Source organism: Cydia amplana, chromosome 26 (genome assembly GCF_948474715.1).
Source record: "Cydia amplana chromosome 26, ilCydAmpl1.1, whole genome shotgun sequence".
Classification (NCBI taxonomy): domain Eukaryota; kingdom Metazoa; phylum Arthropoda; class Insecta; order Lepidoptera; family Tortricidae; genus Cydia; species Cydia amplana.
In genome coordinates this window covers 6,179,217-6,205,304 of record NC_086094.1, presented here as the reverse complement: position 1 = coordinate 6,205,304, position 26,088 = coordinate 6,179,217, and the positions used below count along the sequence as shown (strand labels likewise).

Below are 26,088 nucleotides of genomic sequence, written 5' to 3'. Positions count from 1 at the left end.
CGTCGCGGGGCATTGTATTTATATCGGAGCATCGTTAGTAATGGCGTAAGCGCCATCGACAATAAGGTCCCTTTTCATAGATAACGTCACATTTGTGTTGAAGTTGCTTTTGTCCCCGAACTGTTTGAAAAATACTATAATTTGCTTATTTTATAGCTTATAAATATCATATTTAAGTACGTTTCGAATATATTGCAAGCGACTAAAGTGAAATATTGCGAAATGTTTTTTGGCAGAAACTGAACTCGATTCCTATTTTTTCTTTCAAAAATATTTTAATTAAGTTCTGTCACGTCGTCACCCATAACGCACCTGTATTTTTTTTATATCTAAGGTGTATTTGGGTAATTGCGAAAAGTTCAGTATATCGGGCAAATAAAAAAATGGAATTACCGACATTTTGAAGTAGTCGCGGAAACCTAAATATTTCTAATTGCAACACAAAAGATTACAGTTAAAAAAAAAACTAGGCACAACATTTGATATTCAATTTGCGATGTCTTCCAGAGACATACATTATTTAGTTTTTTTTTTCATTATTATTTTTTAGAAATGTAACATTTAAGTAAGAAAAATGGTAAAACATATTTCTTCAATTATTTTTTAAAGAAACTTGAAGGAATTGTCGTAGGGATCATCATTCGACGTGACTATAATGTCGCAACTGTCACAGGCTCTGGGTCTAGACCTAGACCTAGAGCTAGGTCTTCAGGTTCTGTTCTGTTTTGAGCTCCAGCGCCCACACGTGCTGCGGCCAGCCCGTTCGCCCGTTCCCTCTCTTCTCTGCTGTGCTCTGAAACAAATGCAGTATGTTATTATAAAAATACGTCATAGGTTCACTAAAGAAAATATGACGGGCCCGTTTCTCAAAAGCTTGTAACTTGTAATACAAGCGGATGTCACTTTTTGACGGCTTTTGTTAGAAGGAACTTCCACTTGTATTACAAGTTACAAGCTTTTGAGAAACGGGCCCCTGGCCTTACAGTAATGGCGTCAGAGTTAGACCAAGCTAAGTTAGCAGCGATTTTGATAGCCCAGACTGTTCAAGTGCTATTTAAATTAAACGTCATAATTTCATAGAAGCTTGACGCTTAAAAAAGTACACTTGCACAGTCTGGGCTTTAAAAATCGCTGCTAACTTAGCTTGGTCTCACTCTAGTCTTTCAAAGATAACATATACTCGAGAAATTGGGACGGATACCGCCGTGACAGGGTAGCCTAGGTCCAGGGGGCCTAGGCAATATGACAATCGTTGATCGAAACGCCAATCGAATCTTAAATTAATGTACCAATGGAAATAATCATGTAACTGTTCGTAGCATCTGGGGCCCGTTTCTCAAAAGCTTGTAACTTGTAATACAAGCGGATGATACTTTTTGACAGCTTTTGTTAGAAAGGGGCTTCCACTTGTATTACAAGTTACAAGCTTTGGATCGGCTCTGATCTATCATCCCGATACATTAAGTATTTATTTTCGTTTAGCGATCTTGCACATTAATACCTATTGTATATCTATATACCAGATATGTCTGGTATAGCACATACAATCATTTAAAATAACAATACAATAGCTTAAAACAGTACGTAAAGAGAGGGAGCCTTTTTCTGCCAACAAACTGTTATACAGTTCGGCGGAGGTTGTACCTACTTACCTATGTAAAAATATGCTGTTTTCGTGAATAAAGGTTTTTTTTAAACTTTGCCCCTATTTCTAGATAAAGTTGTAAACAACAGCACCGACCATATTTCCCGTGTTCCACTAATAGCTTTACGACTTACGACTGTACCTGCGTTGTGTCTGCGTAGCGTCAAGCACGCGCGATTGTTTATTATAAAACCTTGGTGTTCTTATATCTACTAATTTGATGCTTATTGAACTCTATTGCCTAGATAATAGGGGTGACAGCTGGCTACAGCTACCAAACGCTATATTTTGTCAAAGGACTGTCTCATTTCAAACATAGACAGAGACAATCATACCATCTTTGTCTTACACTAGTACTAATAGCACCCAAAAGAAAAGGATGAGTACCGTTTTTAGGGTTCCGTACCCAAAAGGTAAAAACGGGACCCTATATTACTAAGACTCCGCTGTCCGTCCGTCCGTCTGTCACCAGGTTGTATCTCACGAACCGTGATAGCTAGACAGTTGAAATTTTCACAGATGATGTATTTCTGTTGCCGCTATAACAACAAATACTAAAAACAGAATAAAATAAAGATTTAATTGGGGCTCCCATACAACAAACGTGATTTTTGACCGAAGTTAAGCAACGTCGGGCGGGGTCAGTACTTGGATGGGTGACCGTTTTTTGCTTGTTTTGCTCTATTTTTTGTTGATGGTGCGGAATCCTCCGTGCGCGAGTCCGACTCGCACTTGGCCGGTTTTTTTTGTTCTTATTTACTGACTAATTGTTTTGACCAACTATAGTTAGTTAGAAGATAAGTAAAATACACCGGTAACCAGGAGCCCGATTCAGGTTACACAAAAAATTACGGTTTTGATATGACCTTGAAGATCGCTCACGCTGCTTAGTGCATGCGAAATGAAATGAAAAGCCGATCAAGACCAAGACGTTACGATTGTCGATATTGTATCAAAACCAGTTCAAACTAATAACAAAAAGTTAGAATCGACCTCCGGGCTAAATGTGAAATCAGAATTCTTAGTAGGTATGTGATATAAAAATGATGGCCTAGAATAATTGCGACGGCGGCACACAGTGGTTTCCCGACGTTATCAAGGGCAACATTTGGATATTATTGACCACCATACAAGCTTACACCACCATATCATCAACCATATTGTTGGGATCACTGTGTCTCCATATCGATTCATAGAAAATCATGTTACATACCTACTCATTGCATTTTGTCAGATAAATTACAACTTTAATTATTGCGCACAAATACTAAATTACAGTACAATCTTGGCAAAAGTAAAATATGCATATCATTATGAGCATGCACAGACAAGACATCCTCTAGACTGAGCATAGTAACGCTACCCCCTCTGCCACAAATATACGGTAGTTTTACTCCATCTTAGAGTCAAGTGTCAGAACCCCGTGCCGTGATTGGTCCGTGTCTTTGAACGGACCAATCACGGCACGGGGATTCGCTCACCTCGTCCCCCGCACCTCAGTATTTATGGCAGCATCGGTTTCATGAAATAATTGCTCTAAACTCCGTCTAGAGGATTCCTAGTCTATGTGAGCATGTGTCATCAAATGCGTCATCGAACATATGTTGACATTCAATATGCCATTTGTTCAATACATTATTGCATCTGAAGAAACATTTTTTAAATTATTAGCATTATTTTAGTGAAATATATAAATTAATGTTTTATCTCTTTAAATATGCAATCATGCATTGTTCGCGTTAAAGGCACCCATCGGTTTAATTTTAAACATTTTTTGCATACTTATAGCGATTTTCTTTTCATGAAATTAAAATACCAATTAAGTTTATTCAAACAAACATTAATAATATATAACATATAAATTAAAACTAATAATAAACTAAACGTCTAATATGCGCCTCTACCCTGCATCGTACCCGACTCAAAAGTCCCCATGATACCTGCAGCGGGGTCATTATTTGATTTGATGTAAATCGCATGTCGCCGGCGTTTTTCGGCACAAAACGAAGTTGGATCTTTACCGTGTCTTATACTTATAAGTAGTAAATAAAAAAATATTTATTTAAATACTAAATTTAAAATAGGAAGATTCCTAGAAGGGGAATAGTTGGTTGGATTATTCGGGCCCACCCTACTTCCTACTAACAAGTACAAACATCTCAATTATCAAAAAGCAACATATCATATCACCAAAACAACCGAAACCGCTGTTCCAACGAGCCACGTGCCTCCAATTTTAAAACGATTACACGCCTCATAAACAAAGCATTGAAAAAAACGTGTAACCAAATCTATAGGCAAAAACTATTTTCACAAACAGTTTAGAAATTGCTACCACGTGTTGGGTGTGTACGCACGACCGTTGTCTAGAAAAAAATGTGTGAAAAAACATGGCTCCCGTTCCGTTATTGGTCTTTTGGGAGTTGTTGACGTATTTTTGGATAGATTTTACTATTGTTTTAACTGATAACGATACAACAGTATTCCCTAATATATGAATACGTTGCTTCTCTTCTTTAATCGTAGTGTTTACGCCCTTACTTAATAGTTCTTTAGTCAACGTAATTTTGAGTCCCTTTATATCAGTGTTTTCCAAACTGTGGGTCGCGACCCCCTGGGGGGTGGCGAAGCCTCTGCCAGCTGTAAGGCAATACATAAGCGAAATATTTTGTTCATACAAAGGGGGTCGCGTCATGAAAAAGATTGAAAAACACTGCTTTATATAATTTACATGGTACATATATCTACTATATTATACAGTCAATGCATGCCGAAATACATATATGATTGATTTGAATTTTGAAATACCTAACATTTCTTGACTACGGTTGAATAATATTAGGTATGTATAATGTATGTATGTATGTATTTATTACTTTAGTTTCATTTCATCGCCGACGTAATAAAGAAAATGTGGTTATTGTTTATCAATTGCGCCATTTGTGCAATAAACCAATTGCAATAGTTGCATGATGAATGTTGAAGAAGATGCAACTGTGTAAACTAGGTATGTGTGTGTGTGTGTGTTTTACCCAATGACCTGACAACAGTAATGCGGGCATTACATTATACAATTTGCAGAGCGCTAATTAAGTGTTGCTAGGCGAGATAAAAAAAAAAGACCTTGTTCATTACACTACACTAGCTAGCGACGCTATTTAGTGTCTTATTTTCATTTCGGCAGTGATCATCGTTCAAATCGAACCGCATTTTTCGAACAGAGCTAGTATATCATGGCACCATCAAAACATCAAAAAGTTGGCATTGTTTTAACACTGATGTCTAGTTAAATTTTCACGAATAAAAATCTTTAATTGTAATCTTTATGTTTTTTATCCCATAAAAATGGCATGTCTTTATAAAGTTCAATCATGTTTAGAGTACTTCCTGTTCCCTAGTCTGTGGCTGCGTCATTTTGAACTGAAATACAATAAATAAAACATCCATACGTTCGAGTGTGCCGGTGGCGTGCCGACAACTGACCTTGCACAGTAAGCGCTAAGCGCGCTAAAACCATTTACACTGTGCGTTCTAGTGCGCTAGTTAGCGCTAGTGCGGCAGAGCACATGCGATCGCACTAGATTGGGTCACTAACCGGCTAGCTGCCTTTACACTATGCTAAATTAGTGCGCTAACTCAGCTAGCGCTCTGCAAATTGTATAATGTAATGCCCGCTTAAATGACAATAATAATGTGTGTATGCTTCATTGGAACCCGATTAATAAACAAACAGCTTTCCTATCAGCAATATATAAAGTTAGGTAAGTATTTAGGTGCCCACGCATTTTTCCTTTTTTCCAATTTTTATTTATTTATTTAACATTTTAAATCAGGCAACAAGGCCCATATTACAAATACCTTACAGACTAACATATATACCTATGCATTTTATATAAACTTAAAAAACTAAACACTATTTCGGCGACAAAACGGCTAACGGCTAAATCTTCCTTTAATTCTAATGAAATATTAAGAGTTTGAGGTATATTTTTCCTCATAACAGTCATAACCAATACCCAAATGCCGACTTGTACATATATCACTACATAGTATAAAAAACTCGCTTCCCGCTGACTGTCCCTATGTTGCTTATATCTTTAAAACTACGCAAAGGATTTCGATGCGGTTTTTTAAATAGATAGAGTGATTCAAGAGGAAGGTTTATGCATAATTTGTTAACCCGAGCGAAGCCGGGGCGGGTCGCTAGTTTAATTTTCAGAACAGGAGATAAGAATACATTTCACGAGTGAAATAGCCCAAACGCGATATAATTACGGCGATAGGCAATAAAGCATCGTGGCCATGTGGTTTCGTTATTAGATTACAGGCGTCTGGTTTGCGCACTCTCGCGATTGCTACCCCAGCCAAATAGAAATGTTGGTGAAAATTTTCCGGTGTTTGGCATAATGATTGAAAGTTATTATGTAATGATTGTCAGATTATCATTAAAGTCATAATTCTGAAACTTTTCAGGATTTCCTAAGGTTATCCTATGGGTAGATTACGTTAGGTTAGGTTTGTTTTATGCCAATCCTGAAAAGTTACGCGTTTCTTAGAAAAAACAAATGATGACTAACGAAAATGCGGACAAACAATACATTATGACTTAAAACTTTATGGGAAACAATAGAGACCCGTTGAATATTTATTTTAATTTTGCCCCTTAGAATTTTTATTCTAAGGCAACAAAAGAAGGGGTTTTCCCCTTATTTTGTTTCGCCTAATATTTATTTACTTCTTACATGTTTTTGTAGTATATTGTTACAAATTTCAACTGTCTCTCATCATTTTAGCCAAGTTTTACCCTCTCTCTCCTAGTGGCTCACCGTACAAGAAAAATCTTTTTTTTTTTTCGAAGCACCCGTAATTTCGCTCCTTAGGAACCGAGGTGAAGCGAGACCTCTTTAAAAAAATATTAAGGATGACTCACGCGTGACCGGGCCGGGCCCGGTCCGAGGCAACCGACATGTCATTTTCTATGACTGCAGATCGGTGATCACGAGGTTCCATAGAAAACGAAGCGCGTGAAGCTCCGCCCGGCCCCGGCCTGGTCTAGCGTGAGTCATCCTTAAGACAGACTACAGCAATTATGTCAGTACATATAGGAAATTGACAAACTTTTGTTTAAGACGAAACAGGAGCTGAGATATAAATATTTTAGGTAAATATACCCGTCTCGCTAACGGAAGCGGCTCCTAAAACTAGTGCGATAAGGACAAGGCGAAAAATCCTGCATAAAAATCTCAAAAATCGAGGTTTCGTACTCGAATGTTTCCTCCTCCAAACCTTAACCAATTGTAACCAAATTTTGAAATCTAAATGATTATGAAATTATCTGTGTCGGACCGTTTTGATTTTTGGGCTAATATATATATATGATATCAGTTTTGAATACCACGCCTCTCATTGCGGCATAGTCAATTAGGCCATTTTGGCCATTTTTGAAGGGCTCTAGCGCCTTAAAAAACCAAAAATATCAAATAAAGCAAAACGGTCCGACACAGATATTGACAATATTAATCTGTGTTGAAAACATCATTGCTCTAGCTTCAAAACCCACGGAGGAAACAGTCGAGTACGTTTGTATGGAGAAATGACCACTCCTGTTGTCTCCAATAATCCCAGCGTCGCCGCGTGCGCCGGCGCGGCGCCGCCTGCTCTTGAACCGCGCATGTGCAAGATAACGGTTCCCGAGAGAAACACTCTTCTCAATTACTGCGCCAGATTTAAACTTATATGTAGCATGAGTGCGGTAACGTCGATTATTTCAAATAGCTTCGATAATGAATACATAATTTTAAATCACACTAAAAATCGAATTAGCCGAACTCGTGAGTCGTGACTGATGAACTTATAGCCGTATTAGCCGTATAAATAACAGAACTTAAGTAATGAAGAAATACATTTTGCTGTATATATATATCCTAAAACCGATTTTGTAATGTAACTGGCAACACAACTGTAGCGCTGTAATGTAGTTGGCAAGTCCCATTTTTTGGGTAAGTAAAGTAGTAATAAAATATTTTGTTACTTATACGCTATAAACGCAATAGTACATTAGGATACAAGTGCGAAAAGTAGGAAATTTGCAACGATTAGCTATAAATTAAGACACAACCGAAGGGAGTGTTTTAACCCTTTACTGAACCCACCTGCCGGCTCCCCGTCCGTCTCTAGGACCTTGAGGAGGTACGAGATGTAGGAAGTGGCCAGCCGAAGCGTTAAATTGTCAGGATAAACCATGTTTCCATAATGTCTCCGGACCGAACCCGTGCAATCATCAAGTCACCTGTGTGTCAGCTCTCCGGCGCGGTTGCGCGTGATGCAGGTCAGCTCTGAAGCCTCCTGCCGGCTCCCCGTCCGTCTCTAGGACCTCGAGGAGGTAGGACACGTAGGGGGTGGCCAGCCGAAGCGTTAAAGTGTCAGGATAAAACATGTTTCCATAATGTGTCCAGACCGAACCCGTGAAATCATCAAGTCACCTGTGTGTCAGCTCTCCGGCGCGGTTGCGCGTGATGCAGGTCAGCTCTGAAGCCTCCTGCCGGTTCCCCGTCCGTCTCTAGGACCTTGAGGAGGTACGAGATGTAGGAGGTGGCCAGTCGAAGCGTTTTGATCTGAAAAGAAGGAGGGTGTTAGTTTTTAATAACGCTCGTCTGCTGAATATGATTATTCAGCAGACGAGCGTTTTTAGCGTTAGCGTTGCAACATTTATAACTAAAGATAGGTAAAAGAAAAATATTTTATTGTAAAAAAATGCTTTCACAACACATGTTACCTATTAGGCACGAACCTCATAGATTGCCTGCGCTTTGCGTGATTGAATTCGTTGCACATTAATATTAATATGCCGATAATTATCTAAAATGACATGCCAGGCCTTAAGCGCTACTTTCTATTCTTTTTAGCGAAGATTTAGATAAAATAGACTAGGTACCTATATCAAGGTACAACCATATTTCCGAGCAGTAGCGTGAAAAGTTATATTTTCTACTAGCTCGCGCTCTTGGTATATTAAGCGAAAACGCTGCGTTCGTCACATCGTATGAACTTAAATCTCATTAAAATAAGGTTGATATTGACCAACCTTGGATAGTTTAGTGTCGGGCGCGACGCGCGGGATGCGTGCGCGCAGCAGCGAGAACGCAGCGTTCACGCCCGCCGACCGCACTGCCGTCTGCCAGAGAGGTCATAATCAGACACAGAAAAATCGCTGCAGTCAGTCTAAACGCTTCATACACCTTTAAGTAAGGTGTGTGAAGGGCTTAAACAAACTTTGCATAGACTTTGCTGCGATAAAGTGTGAAAATGCCACTGTACACGTTTTCATAGGAATTTGACTTTAATAGTAGCGCCTACACACTTTGTCGCTTCCAAGTTGGTGCAGAGTTAGCTTAGACGGACTCTAGCTTTAATGTACTACCTACTAACACAACACAATCTGCGATCGTGGCCCACAAATGGCCTCGCTGGGAGACCAACGCTGACTCTCGGGTCATCATTATGCTGAGGCGTGGTAAACAATATGTAGTTATCTATGTTTTATATACCTTATAATGTTACTTTTGGACGTACACTAAGTTTATCACGAAAAATAAATGATTTATAAGAAGACGTTGTGACAAAAACTATAAAATAATAAATCTAATCTGGTGTTTAATTTTATATTCTGAAAACGCACTTGTGTTGTGTCAGCCTTTAAAAAACAGTAGGATAAGTAACTTGGATGTAATAAAGTAGCATTTGGCAGACGGCAGTAGAAGAGAGTACCTAGGTATTTTATTATATTATTAAAAGAGTGAAATTGGGGCCTTAAAATTCAGTGGTGACTCCACAAATTACATTTTTCTACTCCAGCACTTAAATGTGTCAATTAAATGACTGACAGTGATATCTTAAGCAATGTCATTTGAATGATTTGTCTATAGGCTCATAAGATGACTGCTAGCAGTCATCTTATGAGTATAATACAACTGCTTTATTTTTTTTAAAGATACAAGTTCCGATCATCTTGATTGAAAGAGGTATGTTTTCATTTACAATAATAACTCTTTTTTTTTTAAATAATAACTCAATTTTTTTTAAATAATAACTCTTTTTTTTTAATAATAACTCTCTCTTTTTTTTTTTTTTTTTTTTTTTTTGCTGCAGCTGTCATAGAAATTACATTTAACCCACTGGTGGGTACGGACTCTCAATCGCAGGGTTTATACTATAAGTCGACTTTAATGCCTAATTTTCAACGACCCTTTCTAAAAATCTGTATGATTAAAATCGTTAACTTTCGTATTATGGTCCCCAGTAAAGACGCTAGTTTTCCCGAACGTTTTTGACCCGAGGTCCCGTTGTTTCCCATAAAGTTTTAAGTCATAATGTATTGTTTGTCATATTATCATTAGTCATGAAACTGAAACCGTTAACTTTTCAGGATTGTCGTTAGGTTATCCTATAGATCGGTTAGGTTAGGTTTGTTTTATGGCAATCCTAAAAAGTGACGCGTTTCTGAACCAAATTAATTATGACTAACGAAAATGCGGGCAAACAATAGGTACATTACTTAATTAATTTTGTATTAAGCAGAAACGTCTGCGAACGATGCTATTAAGCTTCGAAATAAATTAAAAGTGGAAAAATACACTGTCTTAGGTGGGACTTGAACCCACGACCACTGGATCAGTAGTACCTACAGTACATTACTTACCTATGACTTGACACTTGACACTTTTTGGGAAACAATAGAGACCCTTTTGACTCATCTGGAATACATATAAAAACACCTTTGTATTGTACCTTAGATAACTTGGTGTCAGGCGGCACATTGGGTATACACTCCCTCAGGTCCGTGAAGGCAGTGTTGATGCTCTGCGTGCGCCGGCGCTCCTTCTTGTTGGCCGTGCTGCGCCGCTTGACCACGCGGACGAAGGAGGGGCCAGCGGGGCGGGGGTAGCGGGGTAGCTGGAGCTCGCAGTCCACTGTATAAACAGATATAGTTTAAATAAATAAATAAATATCAGGCGACATTTTACACAGATCAACCTAGCCCCAAACTAATTTGTCAAAGGACTGTCCCATTTCAAACGTAGACAGAGAGAATCATACTGCCTTTGTCTTACACTATTTTTTTATTAAATAACTAAAATAAATATTTTAGTTATTTATTACACAAAAGTTACCTACACCTTCTTTGTTAAGGACAAAGCTCCACAAAACTACATTTGTTTGACTGCGGAGTCGCACTATTCTATACTTAAATAAATTTGTTATAAGTTGGGAGTTACAATACTAGGTATAGGTGAACCAGGATCTATTGAGGGTGCGCCATGTTGCGGAATTTCACTGGAACTAATTTTTTCATACTACGCTGAATTGTCACCCTATACATGAGAATAACAGCGCCCTCTTGACAATTATCATATATTACTGGTCAGGCTTATAATGTCATGAATACTCTATAGGGCAACACATTCCCCTATAGTGTATTCAAGAGATACATTTTAAGACTCTTTTTTAATCAACTTTTTTTGGGCTCGTTTAGGTACTATGTCCGCGGGCAAAGTATTCAGTAAATAGGGTAACCGTTTCTTAAGTGTCCTAGTACTAGCACCCAAAAGAAAAGGATGAGTATAGTTTTCTGGTTCTTACTGACTGACAAATTGGTTTGACCAACTATAGACCAACAATGTGCAAATTACAGAACATTCCCAAAATGTCTTTTATGAGACAGTTCTCACGCAAGTTTCAACTTGGGAAGTTCCTGTTCAGATTAGGGATTATTATTCTTGACTCTAAACGAATGTTTCATTTAATATTTACGTCACTCATTGGCCTCTATTTAAAGTGTCATAGAAATCGAGACTAACTGTAAGATGGTTCGGCAATAAACGTGCAGAAAAACAATACCGAGAGCTTTCATGGGTACTTTGCAATTATGCAAAATTCTCTTGTAGTGACAGACGGACGGACAAAGTCGCACAATAAAGGTTCTTTTTTACTTTTTGGTACGGAACCCTAGAAAGGAAATACAGTTAGGCGTTAGTATGCCAGCGTTCGCCAATCAGGCACGCACAATAATCCATCCATACAACTAGCAAATATAATACCCATAAATATAGGTACCATGTACCATCACGCTCCGCGATTGTTATGCCATTCCGGTCCTAGTTAAATTGGTTGTTCCATACTTACGCTATGGAATGTCCAATTTAGCTAGAACCCTAAATGGTGAAAGTGTAAGGCCTGAGTGGACGCTCGAAGCGGAGCGTTCGGCGGGGCGTGCAGCGTGGCGTCGGGCTCACAAGTGATTTGAGCAGCGTGTACTAAGGCCGCTCCTATACGTGCGCATTTGTTTTAACATGCACGCCGCACGCCCCGCCCCGCTGCACGCCCAACTCGAGCGTCCACTCAGGCCTTACACTAACAATCACGGAGCGTGACTGTATTATTGATGGCAGCTCACCTATGTTGTTCTGCATGTAGTTCTGGTGCACGTTCTGGAAGCCTTCGTAGGGGTCGTTGGACATGTTCACGTCGTCGTAACCTGTCAAACAGTATGATTTGGGATTACTTTATTCGACACAGAGGTCATTGACCACATTGGAAATACGAGGAGTTTTATGAGATTACACAAATGTGACGTTATCTATGAAAAGGGACCTTATTGTCGATGGCGCTTACGGCATTATTAACGTTGCTCCGATATAAATACAATGCCACGCGACGATGTGCGGCGTAAGCGCCATCGACAATAAGGTCCCTTTTCATAGATAATGCCCCAAATACTTTATTTTTGAATGAATATTTAAAATATTGTCTTCGGTAACTATCGCGTTACTCACGAAATAAAACTATGTAAACGGATTATATCGCGTGTTATAATGAATTTAAAATGGATCCCAACGTTTCGAACCCTTTATCACTATCATCACTACATAGTATAAAACAAAGTCGTTTCCCGCTGTCTGTCTGTCTGTATGCTTAGATCTTTAAAACTACGCAACGGATTTTGATGCGGTTTTTTTTAATAGATAGAGTGATTCAAGAGGAAGTTTCATGTATAATTTGTTAATCCGTGCGAAGCCGGGGCGAGTCGCTAGTAATTTTATAAAGGTACAGCGTTCGTGCTGTAGGTACCCGTTGACCAAAGAAATTATGTAGGTCCGTAGGTCCGTGTAGACGATTCAACGTAGATAATAGTATACTTATTCTGTGCCTTGTTTCTAAACGTAAAAGATGACGCGCTAGACCGGGCCGTAGCCAGGCCGGAGCTTCCGGCCCTTCGTTTTCTATGGAAAGTACCACGTGATCACCGATCAGCTGTCATAGAAAATTAAGAAAAAGAAAAAACCGGCCAAGTGCGAGTCGGACTCGGAGGGTTCCGCACCATCAACAAAAAATAGAGCAAAACAAGCAAAAAAACGGTCACCCATCCAAGTACTGACCCCGCCCGACGTTGCTTAACTTCGGTCAAAAATCACGTTTGTTGTATGGGAGCCCCACTTAAATCTTTATTTTATTCTGTTTTTAGTATTTGTTGTTATAGCAGCAACAGAAATACATCATCTGTGAAAATTTCAACTCTAGCTATCACGGTTCGTGAGATACAGCCTGGTGACAGACGGAAGGACGGACGGACGGACAGACGGACGGACGGACGGACAGCGGAGTCTTAATAATAGGGTCCCGTTTTTACCCTTTGGGTACGGAACCCTAAAAATGACCATTTGTTGTCCGTGGTCCTACCGCGTAGTCCTACTGGTAGTACCACGGGCAATTTTTTTTGTCCGTGGTTCTATCAGTAGGACTATAGGCAAGTAAAATGACCTGTAGTTCAACTAGTAGTACCACGGGCTTTTTTTCATGTCCGTAGTTCTATCAGTAGGACTACGACCAAATTGCGTTGCCCTTGGTTCCACTAGAAGTGATAGCATTTTAAATTTTAAATTAAATTAAATTTAAAAAAGAAATAACAATAACCTATATCTATACTACTCGCTTTGGAAATATTACCGCAACCGCTATCGAATGCAATGCCGTGCTATGTAAGCACATAGAGGCCTTACCGGGAACGGTTAACGATATTTCCTGTCCCTTTCGCACTGCAAAAAACATCATAAGTGCGAAAAGGACAGGAAACATCGTTCGCGGTAACGCCTCTGGGACCGCAGAACCAGCTACATGTCACCATATTGACATTGACTGTACTATACAATTAGTAGGACCAATGCCCATACATAATTATGATTTTCTTTTTACAGTTCTACCGGTAGATCCACGGACAAAAAAAATTACCCGTGGTACTACCAGTAGGACTACGCGGTAGGACCACGGGCAACAAATGAAAATGACATGTCTGACGTCTCGGCCCGGGCACGGCCCGGTCTAGCGTGTCATCCTTAATGTCGTAGGTTAGTCTTACCGTAGCTCCTGGAGATGTAGTGCTGGTTGTCGTGGTACACGTCCCGGGAGTCGAACTCGGGCTCGACTCCAGGCCAGTACACTCCGCCGTCCATGGGGCTTCCTACAACAACAGTTAAACGTCAATAAACGGTGGTGGTGCCGCCGCACGGTGGGCTGGATGGCTCGAAAAGAGGACATTATTATTATAGAATTAAACTATCGAAAAATAATGTGGAATCCCAAAAAAGACATAAACGAAAAAATCAAAAATGTGTGGACTTTTTACTGGACTAAAAAAAAACCAGCACCTGTATAAAAAATCTGCTTATTGTTTCCTACTCTATAAAAGTAGAAAAACAAAGTCTTGAAAGGTAGAAGACGGGACCTCTAATAGTTTCTGAGAAACAAGATACCTATTTTTGGGTCTCATACAAAAAAAACAAACTTAATTTTTTTCTGCTGTCAATATGCCTTATTTCGAAAAAATGTATGCCACATTTATTGTTCCTTATATAATTCTCTATCGGATAGCATTTTTCAAAAAATGATTTTCTGAAAAAAGTGCGAATGTCTTCTTTTCGAGCCATCCAGCCCACCGTGCGCCGCCATATAATCGAAATTACGGTCTCATTATTCAGTTCGATGTAATTTAAACCATGTTCAATTGGAACAGTCGCTTTTACTTTGTTTCGTTCAATTTTCAACCATTTGGAGTTGAAACCCTAGGTCCATGGGGTCCCAGCGCGCATAAGTTGTTCGCAGAAATCGCGAAGCGTCTGGTTGACGTAACTGGTGACCGAAGAGCTGGCGGCTACCTCGCACAACGTATCAGCATTGCGATACAGCGAGGAAATGTCGCCAGCATCCTTGGTACAATGCCTCAAGGGCCTATTTTAGATTTAAGCTAGTTTTTAATTTCTTTTAGTAATACCACTGTATATAGGTATCCTGTTTACTCCATTTCCTACACTTTAGGATCAAATTTCAGTGGCAAAGGGTGTAGCAGAAAATATAAGTATAAATATAACAAAAAAAAAATGATTACGGATGGCTTCCCGGTTGGCGGGCCGATATCTTTTACTAGTGTCGTCAACGTTTGGTAAGCGTGTTACATACATGGTACGTACTGAACAATACTTATATTTTCACACTGTTCCACCTTTGTTATTTACATGAAACTTATATATTATGTAGATAGGTAGTTGGTTAATAATTAGTACAAAAATGGTGATAGTACGACGAGCTTGAACTGATATACAGGGTGTTTTATTTTTTTATTTAGGTTTTTTTCTAGGAAAATAAGTAAGTACAGAGTTAGTTTTTTTTTTATAGTTTGTATAGATGACATCAACATTTATGAAAAATTTCATAATTGTCCGTTTTATACTTTTTGAGAAAAAAAATAAAATCTTTTTAGGGTTAAATGAATGTCACGGGGTTCCAGGCGGCAGTAGAGGGTTAAAAATTGGTGTGGATTATTTTCATTTGACGGGGCATCAACTGGTAGTAGTTTTGAACTCAAAGCTTTGGGGGCAATTTTTGAAGGCTTATCCTGCTACACCCTTTTGGATGTTTCGTTTGTATGGCTGGGCCTTAGGAGGTTCGGCCAAGATGGGACACTCTGACAACACCGACTGTCGAATATGTAGTGAAGAGGAAGAGACAGTAAGACACCTATATGTGTGAATGTCACGCCCTCGCTAGACAGAGAATTAAGGACTTTGGAGCAGGCATTGACGAATATATCAGGACTGGCCTCGGGCAATAAAAATGGGGCATGAACGGGGCCATTGGTCACATCACGCGCGCGATTGGTCGCAACTAGTTGCGTTAGACTGCACGATTGGCTCGAATTCGAGAGTGACACCGCAGAACTAGTACCATTTTTAGTGCCCGTAAGGCCCGTCCTGAGATATACGTCAATGGGAGCAGGCTATCTGGAACCAAAGGTATTCAAAACGTAACCCATGAGCTCCATCATCCGGCACATGGAGATGGTCGAAAACGCTCTTGAGAAGGATCATTCTGAAGGGGGCAATTGCACAAAAGATCCCTCCCTATAGATCGAAACATGATAAAATAAAGGGGCCGACTAATTAACAGTCCGCCGGACGTTATCGGCCTGTCAGTTGTTCGGAACTGTCAACTTTTTGTTCTAACTGACAGGCCGATACTATCCGGCGGACTGATAATCAGTGGGCCCCTTAAGCGATAAGGTTTAAGGTTCTCATTGTTTTGTGTTTTGTTTTTATTTGTAAACATGTTTAAATTTGTACAGTCGCCATCAGATATATCGGAGCGGTCAAGGTGTTCACAATATCTGAACACGCACTCTAACGCCCTGACAATAGAGGCGTGTTCAGATATTTTGTGAGAGCCTTGACCGCTCCGATATATCTTGGCGACTGTACATGAAACTTGGAGCAGAACTTCCACTCGCTCTACTTTCTTTGTATACCAATTTCTAGCAACAAGATGATGTGACGTAAATGTCCAAGCATGTCGTTTTAAAATGAGAGCGTAACTTGGATTGTATGGCGGCAGCTTGGTTCGTGCGACTCTTAACCCTTTACCGCATACGAAGTCATATATGGCGGATATGAATGATATGATATTCAACTCATTGACAGCGATTAAAGTTGACATTTCAACAAATATTTAAGTATGTATATGTTTGCTCATTAGTTTCGTTACCTTGATGACTAGGTGGACAATAGAAGGGAGGCTCATATCGGTCGAATCCTTCGTCCGAGGGAGAGATACTGCCGTAACTCGACATCCTGTGGACAAACAAACAGTTATTAGGGTTAACTACGCCGCTGTCGACATCCCGGCACTTGAGGGTCCAGGGCGCGTAGCCAACGTGTCGTTAACGCTCCATAGCGTATCGTAGTACTATCACTCTAGTGTGGAAACTAGTACGATAGTGACAGTTGCGTTTCGTTCGCTACGAAGCGTTAACGATTGCACAATTGTGTCCATACTAAATACTACTTCATCCATATTTAGCCGTATTATTTTGTATGGAGACGGCCGCTATATCAGCTATATGACGGCACCGGCGCATCCTAGGAAAGAAGAAGGAAGGATCCGGGGTATCCTAGGAAAACAGTTTTTGGGGTGATACATTTTTTGGACTTAATCCGATCGACGGATCGATTGTAAAGTTGGAATGAAGTAGTAAAACTTAAGTAAAAAATATGTGTTTAAAAAGAAATTTACAGCAGCTTAATGACTACCATGAGACTACTCATGGTATTAGTAACTCATGGTAGTTACAAGTGGCACTTGAGACAGCCCGTGAGATACTAATTATAAACTACGGCGCCACGGTATCAGTCGAGAGCTGCGTTCTTCTCCATCCATTTAGTTTCTTATCCTTTTGGACGCTAATGACCGATATATCCGCACCGCAGGTTCAACGCCAAAGACTGATTAATCGGTCACAGACCACAGAGCAACATAGACCTACGTGCATATGCATAAAGCTCAATTTCAATTTTGACACTTCGGTGACGTGGCGTCCGCGTGACAGCTTTTGTGTTTGACACGGCGTCGAAAAGGTTAACCAACTACAACAAAGGCAAAAGGGTTATGATTTAGCAGATTATGTAGGGTGAGTGAAGCCAGACAAGCATAGATAATTTTCTGAGTTGTGAGTAGAAATGTGCAAGTTGTAAATGTAAATTTGCATATGCCAATCTCATTACCCATGTAAATAATGTAAAAAAAAATGTAATATAGTTACTTAGATAATAAGAAATTATTTCGTACGCCAAAAGGCACATCATGGCTGTTCCTTAGAATATTAAGTTATCATCTATTTATGTACCTGTGATGAACGAATAAAGAATTGAAGAATTAAAAAAATTCTCAAAATTTCCCTGATTTCTGGAAACTTTCGTGAGAAAATTCTCATGCAAGTTTATTCCGCTTATAAAAATCCTGTATTAGGGATTATTACTCAATGTTCTTAACTGTTTAACTGTTGACGACTGTTTCATTTAACATTTAAGTCACTCATGGCCTCTATTTCAAGTGTCATAGAAATCGAAACTAACTGTAAGATGGTTCGGCAATAAACGTGCAGAAAAAATACCGAGAACATTGACATAGATATCTAGGGACTGGCTTTACGGGCAATAATAATGAGGCATGACAGGGGCCAGTACAGCGGTGTGAAATCGCTACAACGCGATTGGTTGACGAGTTCGCATTACGCGCGCTATTGGTCGCAACTAGTCGCGTTAGACTGCACGATTGGCTGGAATTCGTGGGTAGCACCGCTGCACTAGTACGATGTTTAGTGCCCCATTAGCCCGTCCTTAGATATTATACGTCAATGACCGAGAACATTTCATGAGAACTGCAATTTTTGAAAATTCTATTTGGCACATACCGCAGTCCACAGGCTCCCAGGCTTCAAGAAACCTGATATTGCCAGGCTGAAAACTGGTGCAATTTTCCTTTACAATCCTCATACATTCGCCGTCGAAAAAAACACACATTTTGATCGTATTTAAGGAGTTCTACTGAATTTACTGTAGGTACTTTAATGTTTTTGTTTTCAAATATCTAGGAAACTTAGTAAGTTATGTAACAATGTTTTATTCTAAATCACAATATGTATAAAATCCCAGGAAGTAACAATATTATGGCCGCTAACATGTCAAATGTAAACACAAAAATATTTGATACAACGTGGCTCACACGTGTGACAGTACACGTCACAACAAACATGAACCTTATGGTTATGAGGTTAAAGACAATTTTCTTATAAACGATAAGTTCAATATGTGATTTTATCCAGTGTTGGCCAAAAGGGCGTATTTTGTAAGAGAAAACGTGGCTCTTACGTTTCTTTTCCATTTTCTTATGTCAGTGTTTAGATCATAAAGATTTTTAGGCAGCATTTTTTTTGAGGAATAGTTCTTTTAACCACAAGCGGTGGTGGCCGAGTGGATATGACGTCCGACTTTCAATCCGGAGGTCGCGGGTTCAAATCCCGGCTCGTACCAATGAGTTTTTCGGAACTTATGTACGAAATATCATTTGATATTTACCACTAGCTTTTCGGTGAAGGAAAACATCGTGAGGAAACCTGCGTACATCTGCGAAGAAATTCAAAGGTGTATGTGAAGTCCCCAATCCGCATTGGGCTAGCGTGGGGACTATAGCCCAAGCCCTCTCGCGCATGAGAGGAGGCCTGTGCCCAGCAGTGGGACGTGTATAGGCTCACATTATTATTATTTATTATATAGTTCATTTACATCGAAACTAAGACTGTACGTACAGTCGCCATCAGATATATCGGAGCGGCCAAGGTGCTCACAAATATCTGAACACACCTCTATTGTCGAAGCGTTAGAGTAATTGTTCAGATATTGTGAACACCTTGGCCACTCCGATATATCTGATGGCGACGGTACATGTTTAAATTGCACGGCTCTAACAAACCGTTTGATCCGTTATTTCATATATTAAATAAAGAACAGAGGCAACAGGTTTGGTAATTTCTCCATACAAACGTACTCGACTGTTTCCTCCGTGGGTTTTGAAGCTAGAGCAATGATTTTTTCAACACAGATTAATATTGTCAATATCTGTGTCGGACCGTTTTGCTTTTTTTGATATTTTTGTTTTTTAAGGCGCTAGAGCCCTTCAAAAATGGCCAAAATGGCCTAATTGACTATGCCGCAATGAGAGGCATGGTATTCAAAGCTGATATCAATTATCCAAAACAGCAAAACGGTCCGACACAGATAATTTCATAATCATTTATATTTCCAAGTTTGGTTAGGATTGGTTAACTTTTGGAGGAGGAAACAGTCGAGTACAAAACCTCGATTTTTGAGATTTTTACGCAGGATTTTTCGCCTTGTCCTTATCGCACTAGTTTTAGGAGCCGCTTTCATTAGCGAGACGGGTATATTAAATTTACCTAAAATATTTAAATCTCAGCTCCTGTTTCGTCTTAAATACAACAGATTTTTTTTTACTTTTAATTTTGGTCTGAAATGTAGACAAAATAATAGTCTTTTTGGTACCAAAACTGATGTATGGATTGCTCATCTATGTATTTTTTTCTCTATGCTAATGGTTACGGTGTGCCTACACCTACTTCCCTTTGGGCCAAATACTTTTCGCCAAATCCTATAAACATCGCATTTAATTTATTTGGTCAAATTATCATATAATTTTCCATGAATATGCTCTTTTCTTGAAGGTTTGACAGTCGGTCCGGAATGTCCGGATAAGCACTGATTGACTACTTAGTACGTTAATTATTAGTGTTATTACTTTGCGGATTAGCACAATGAAATTATATCATTGGATTAGCGAAGTACCTAGTTATATCTGTTTTAGTTAATATGGATTTAGGTAGTGCAGTAAGTGTAGTGACGTCTGATTCTATTAATTAGTCCTATAATTACTAGAACCTACGTACCTATAGGTAAACACATAAAAAAACCGGCCAAGTGCGAGTCGGACTGGCGTTCCAAGGGTTCCGTACATTAAGTCCGGCTCACGCTTGACTGCACATTTATAATAGGGTTTCCTGTCATCTATAGGTAAAGATCTATTATGTGTATTTTTTTCAAAATTGTAGACCCAGTAGTTTCGGAGATAAAGGTCCCGGGAATGGTCGGACAAACAGACAGACGCACGAGTGATCCTATAAGGGTTCCGTTTTTTCCTTTTGATGTACGGAACCCTAAAAATGACAAAAATAACATGAAACTAAAGAAAATTGTTTACCTCGATAGCAAGCAAGTTCTGGGCATAAAAATGTATTCACCAACCCAACCACATATTTACCACATCACTATAAAACACACAATTTGATCTATGATCTATAACACCAGTTTTAATAAATTATAAAGCCACTAACACATGAACCCACTAACTTTTTTACTTTTTTTTCGAAAATAATATTGTATAAAGCCACTCACACATGAACCCACTAACTTTTTTATATATTTTTTTTCGTAAATCGTAGCGCGGTTATCTGCCGGTTTGACAGGTGACGCGGCAACCGCGGATTCGGGACTGGCTGAGTTTTTGGCCGTCTCTCTGGATAAGGCGGGGCCGTAGATAACTAAGTTATACAATGCGGGAACGAAACGCAATAAGCGCCATCTGTGATTGGCAATGGGCGAAGTGGGATAGGGGAATTATCGATATCGACCTACTCGTGGCACATAATGTCGCAATTTAAATGTAAACTTAACTAGGTATAGTTGGTCAAACCAAATTGTCAGTAAATAAGAACAAAAAAACTATACTCATCCTTTTCTTTTGGGTGCTATTACTAGTTTAAGACAAAGATAGTATGATTCTCTCTGTCTATGTTTGAAATGAGACAGTCCTTTAACAAACTATAAAAGGTAGTTTTTTTTTATATAGGTATTATGTTACTTTTATGTTCAATGTCAACTGTCAAAAATGCATATTTTTTGAGGTATCCATTTCCTCCGTTACAGAATAACTTACAGAGCCCACCTATATGTACAGTCAGCAGCAGAAATTGCTAAGCGGGCGGGGTGTTCACAATTACCTGGACACGCTCTTATACTCTTCACAATGAAGTCGCGTCAAGATCATTTTGAGCACCTCAGCAACTTTTGCTGCTGACTGTACCTACAGACATACACTTGGCCCACCCTGTATATTGTCAAAAACATAATTGGTACACGAACTTTGGAAACACTATCCCATTTTCTCCCACTTTTGTGTCACTTACGACATTTTAAGTAACAACTTAAAAACAATCCCGCCCCATACCTAATATCTCCTATTGGCCAAACTCATATCCCTTCCTTACAACACTGCTCTTCAAACCAATTCCAACTCTAAAACGACCAACATTAGGTCGAAAATAGATTCCTAGGGTCTTGTATATAATTCTAAAAGTCACTTTGCAGTGTAACGTGACATTTAAATTTGAACCGTATGTTTAACCAATACGGATACATTTGCAACTACTTGGCAAAGTGAGATACGAGTTTGCGATGGTTATTTGTTGATGTCTAATGAGTGAATTGGATTGTACTGCAAGTGATTATGAACCCTAACGAGTTTAGGATAAGGTTGGTTTTAACATAACAGATAAGTAAGGGAAATATGAGGACAGAGGGAACCACGAACGAAGTTTTGCCACTGTCGCACTTACGTATGAATTTACAAGTGCGATAGAGAGGCAAAACTTCGTTCGTGGTTCGCGGTAGGCCCTCAGAAGTTTGTTTTGACGTGAAACGTGTTACACGATCAACAAAATAATAGGTTAATCTTATATTTCTGTGGTGGGTGCATATGATATAATATATAGATGGTCAAGCAAATCCTGTCAGTAGAAAAAGGCGCGAAATTCAAATTTTCTATGGAACGATTTCCCTTCGCGCCTACATTTTTCAAATCTGCCGCCTTTTTCTACTGACAAGATTTGCTTGACCATCTATAGCTGGCAGATACTTGATTTGTGAAAGAGTATTAGGGTATCTGTGCTTATCCAATTTCTGAAATTACCAGATATCTAAAGAATTGCTCGTTTAAAGGTATTAGATTATATTATATTTCGTAATCCCATTATTTCAAAGAACAAACATAATATATGGTTCACTCTACAATATCATAAACTTCTAAATAATAATAATTAAATTATCTCACCGCAGTAATTTCACTCTAAATCAAATTGTATGACAATCATCCAGATCGTTAACACGATATCTCCATCGAGTGATTGTTCCAAGCCCAAGGGTTCCCAATCTTGTTATTAGAGCCCATTAAGGGCTCTAACCGCGAAAATCGAAGTTCGCAAATTGCGGGCATAATTCTCTGTCACTCTTATTACGCCTTCAGCCCCATTAGCACGAAAGCTTTTTCAACGCGCGTTAAAAAAGCGCTTGAATCTGTCCGCACTCTAAATTCGATTTAATGACCAAGGCTTAAAGCCGAAAATCCAACAACGCTTGATAAAAAGCGCCACCGCTGTCGTGTGAATAATACACATGTATCCATTTGTGTCATTCAAACGCTTTTTTATCGCGCGTTGTAAAAGCGCCCGTGGGAATGGGGGCTCATTGGAGTAAAAGAGAAAGATCCCCGCAATTTGCGAATTTCGGTTTTCGTGGTAGCCCCTTAAGAGCGTTTTCACATTGGGCGCTCCGATTTCTGCTGTCGGCTTGCATATTGCTAGTTGGGACGGGTCTCTATTGTTTCCAAAGAGTTTTAAGTCATAATGTATTGTTTGCTCGCATTTTCGGTAGTCAATATCTGGGAGACCGAGCCAATTAAGCTCGGAAAACACATTAATAACTCGAAAATGCGCGTTTTTCTAGAGATAGGACCAAGCTAGATCGATTTAGAATCGCCCCCGAAAACCCCCATTTAGCAAATTTCATCGAAATCGTTGGAGCCGTTTCCGAGATCCCCGAAATATATACCTATACTTATAAACATATAAATAAATATACAAGAATTGTTCGTTTAAAGATATAAGATAATTCATTTGGTTCAGATAAGCGTTACTTATCAGGATTGCCGTAAAACAAACATAACCTAACCTAATAACCTATCTATAGGATAGCCTGACGAAAATCCTGAAAAGTTAACGGTTTCAGTTTTATGACTAATGATAATGACAAACAATACATTTTGACTTAAAACTTTATGGGAAACAAAGGGACCCCAGTTGGAACACACAGTTTGGGAACCCCTGCCCTAACTCAATTATTGCAGTGCGTAACTCAATAATGAGTGCAGTGTCGAATTAAGGGGAGGGTTTGTTATGACAGCGTACCCAGGGGTTAGATTATTGACTGTTATCAGTCTAGCAATTATCACACCCCACCACAGATAACATTCCCCATAATCATGAGTTACTACATGTTACTATTATCACTTCATTTCTCATACTCTTTTTATATTGAATTTTTAGCCATTTTAAAGGATGACACGATATCTGTCATTCTGACTAATGTATTTGTAAGAAAGGGATAAACATAAAGTTGATTAACCCCTCAACTGCCTTGTCCCGTATCCGTCCCAGACAATTTGGACTGTAATTAACAGTTGAAATGTTAAGTATTAATTTTAATTTGTTTGTAGTTTTAGTTTATTTTAATAAGATAGATTTAATATGTTATTTAAGCTTCAGTTGTAATTTAATTTGTAATTTGTATATCTTTTTTTTCTGTTTCTTAGCATGAAATAAATATAGCTGGTCAACCAAATCTTGACAGTAAAAAAAGGCGCGAAATTCAAATTTTCTATGGGACGATATCCCTTCGCGCCTACATTTTTCAAATTTGCCGCCTTTTTCTACTGTCAAGATCTGGTTGACCAAGTATAATTACCTAATTGTCCCTATAAAAAAAAATGAAATGTTTTTAATTCAGTAGTAAATTTTTGACAGTGGCGTTTGAGGGGTTAAATCAGCCCGTAAAGTTATATGAATAAGGGGGACTGAAGACCTTAGACTCCCTTAACACGAATTTGCTAACTTGATTTTTTTTTATTTTTGACCCAAACTCGATGAACCCGACCCGACCCTCTCTCTGAGACCCGGTGTCTGAGGACCCGAGAGGTCCCTTAGCACGATTCTGAAGTCAACATTTAACGAAACGGTCGCCATCTTGAATTTCTTAATTTTTGACCCGATTTTGATAAAAATCCATATCCGTAGGCGCGCACGTCTGTAGCGGTCAAATATATAATTTTATTTTAGCTAATCAAACTTTTTTTTTAACCTTTTGGACGCCAATGACCGATATATCCGCACCGTATGTTCAACGCCAAAGACCGATTCGGTCACATATCACAGAGCAACATAGACCTACGTGCATAACTGTACATAAAGTTCAACTTCAGTTTTGACACAATGATGTGGCGTCTGAGTGACAGCTTTTGTGTTTGACACGGCGTGGAAAAGGTTAAGTGGTATCCAGATGAGACAATTTTTCGCCAATCTGATGAAATTCTCCGATCGAATCAGCAGGTGCGGACACATAAATGCCAATTTTCATAGTAATTATCTATGGAATGAATTTTCCTGATCAAATCTGGATGTCTGGATACCACTTCAATAGCAAAAAATTGTATATTGGGAAATATTCGAAGCTGCGGGCGGAGTATAATTATGGAGAAGAGATAACTTTCCATCAGAAAAGGGTCCTTAATATGATTCATGTGCAATAAGGACCTTTAAATTTCTGTTGGAATTTCAGTTGAAACATAAGGACCCTTTTGTGCTGGACAGCCACATATTTCTCAGTCATGTGGTCCGTTTTTCGAAGTCATATGTGCTGATAGGTTCGTCTATATTCCGTCGCTGGCTATAGTCCTACACCTGAGTCTACACAAAGACCTCGCTCCGCTCGGTTGATAAATAAAACTCTTATTTACATTTACACAATTTATTTACATTTCATATTCATATAAACGCACACGTTACAAAGATTTGTTACGTACAGAATTATTTATAAAAGTTACAATATTTATTAATTTTATTACATATACAATACAATACTTCGAGAAAAAATATAGTGCTGACTTACGGCTGAAATGGCAGTATGTATTGATAAAATAGGGTTTTACAGATGGCGCCAGTATAGCTTTTACCTGTCAATCCTACGAATAGTATCAACGTCTTTATTTATTTATCATCTCTCACTCTTGCATATTCGAGCGATAAAGAGGCAGACAACTAAATTTCGATTTTCTCGTTTCCCGGTAGGCCCTTTGTAAACAAACCGCCTTATATTTTATTGTCTGTGAAAACTTGTCAAAAAACAGAAGGCACAGTATGTATAAGTTACTCTATGGTTTACGATAGGCGCTAGTGCTGCACTCTTGCGGCAGAACATTGCATTAATACCCCTTATTGCATAGGTTTACTTAGGTTTCTGGTTAACAGTTAATTTTCTGTAGTGGAGATTTTTTAAAACAAGTTTCATTGTGTCTCTTAAGATGCCCATGTGTCTGGCAGCTGTCCCCTGGGCAAAGTGATAGTTTCTAGTTAAGGGCTAGATTTTCTGTAGACTTGAAACAAA

The 26,088-nt window shown here is 39.0% G+C and overlaps 1 protein-coding gene across 1 annotated transcript; it reads right to left on the bottom strand.

Annotated features, from left to right (window-relative positions):
* Positions 1 to 663: 663 nt before the first annotated feature.
* Positions 664 to 16,817, bottom strand: LOC134660277 (heart- and neural crest derivatives-expressed protein 2). The gene is made up of 8 exons (XM_063516020.1): positions 16,733 to 16,817; positions 14,058 to 14,159; positions 12,099 to 12,179; positions 10,742 to 10,744; positions 10,433 to 10,614; positions 8,730 to 8,819; positions 8,128 to 8,259; positions 664 to 793 (listed from the first exon to the last, which is right to left on the bottom strand). Exons 1-8 carry the CDS (start codon positions 16,815 to 16,817, stop codon positions 701 to 703), a joined length of 768 nt encoding a protein of 255 aa, XP_063372090.1. The 3' UTR covers positions 664 to 700.
* Between the last annotated feature and the right edge of the window lie 9,271 nt (positions 16,818 to 26,088).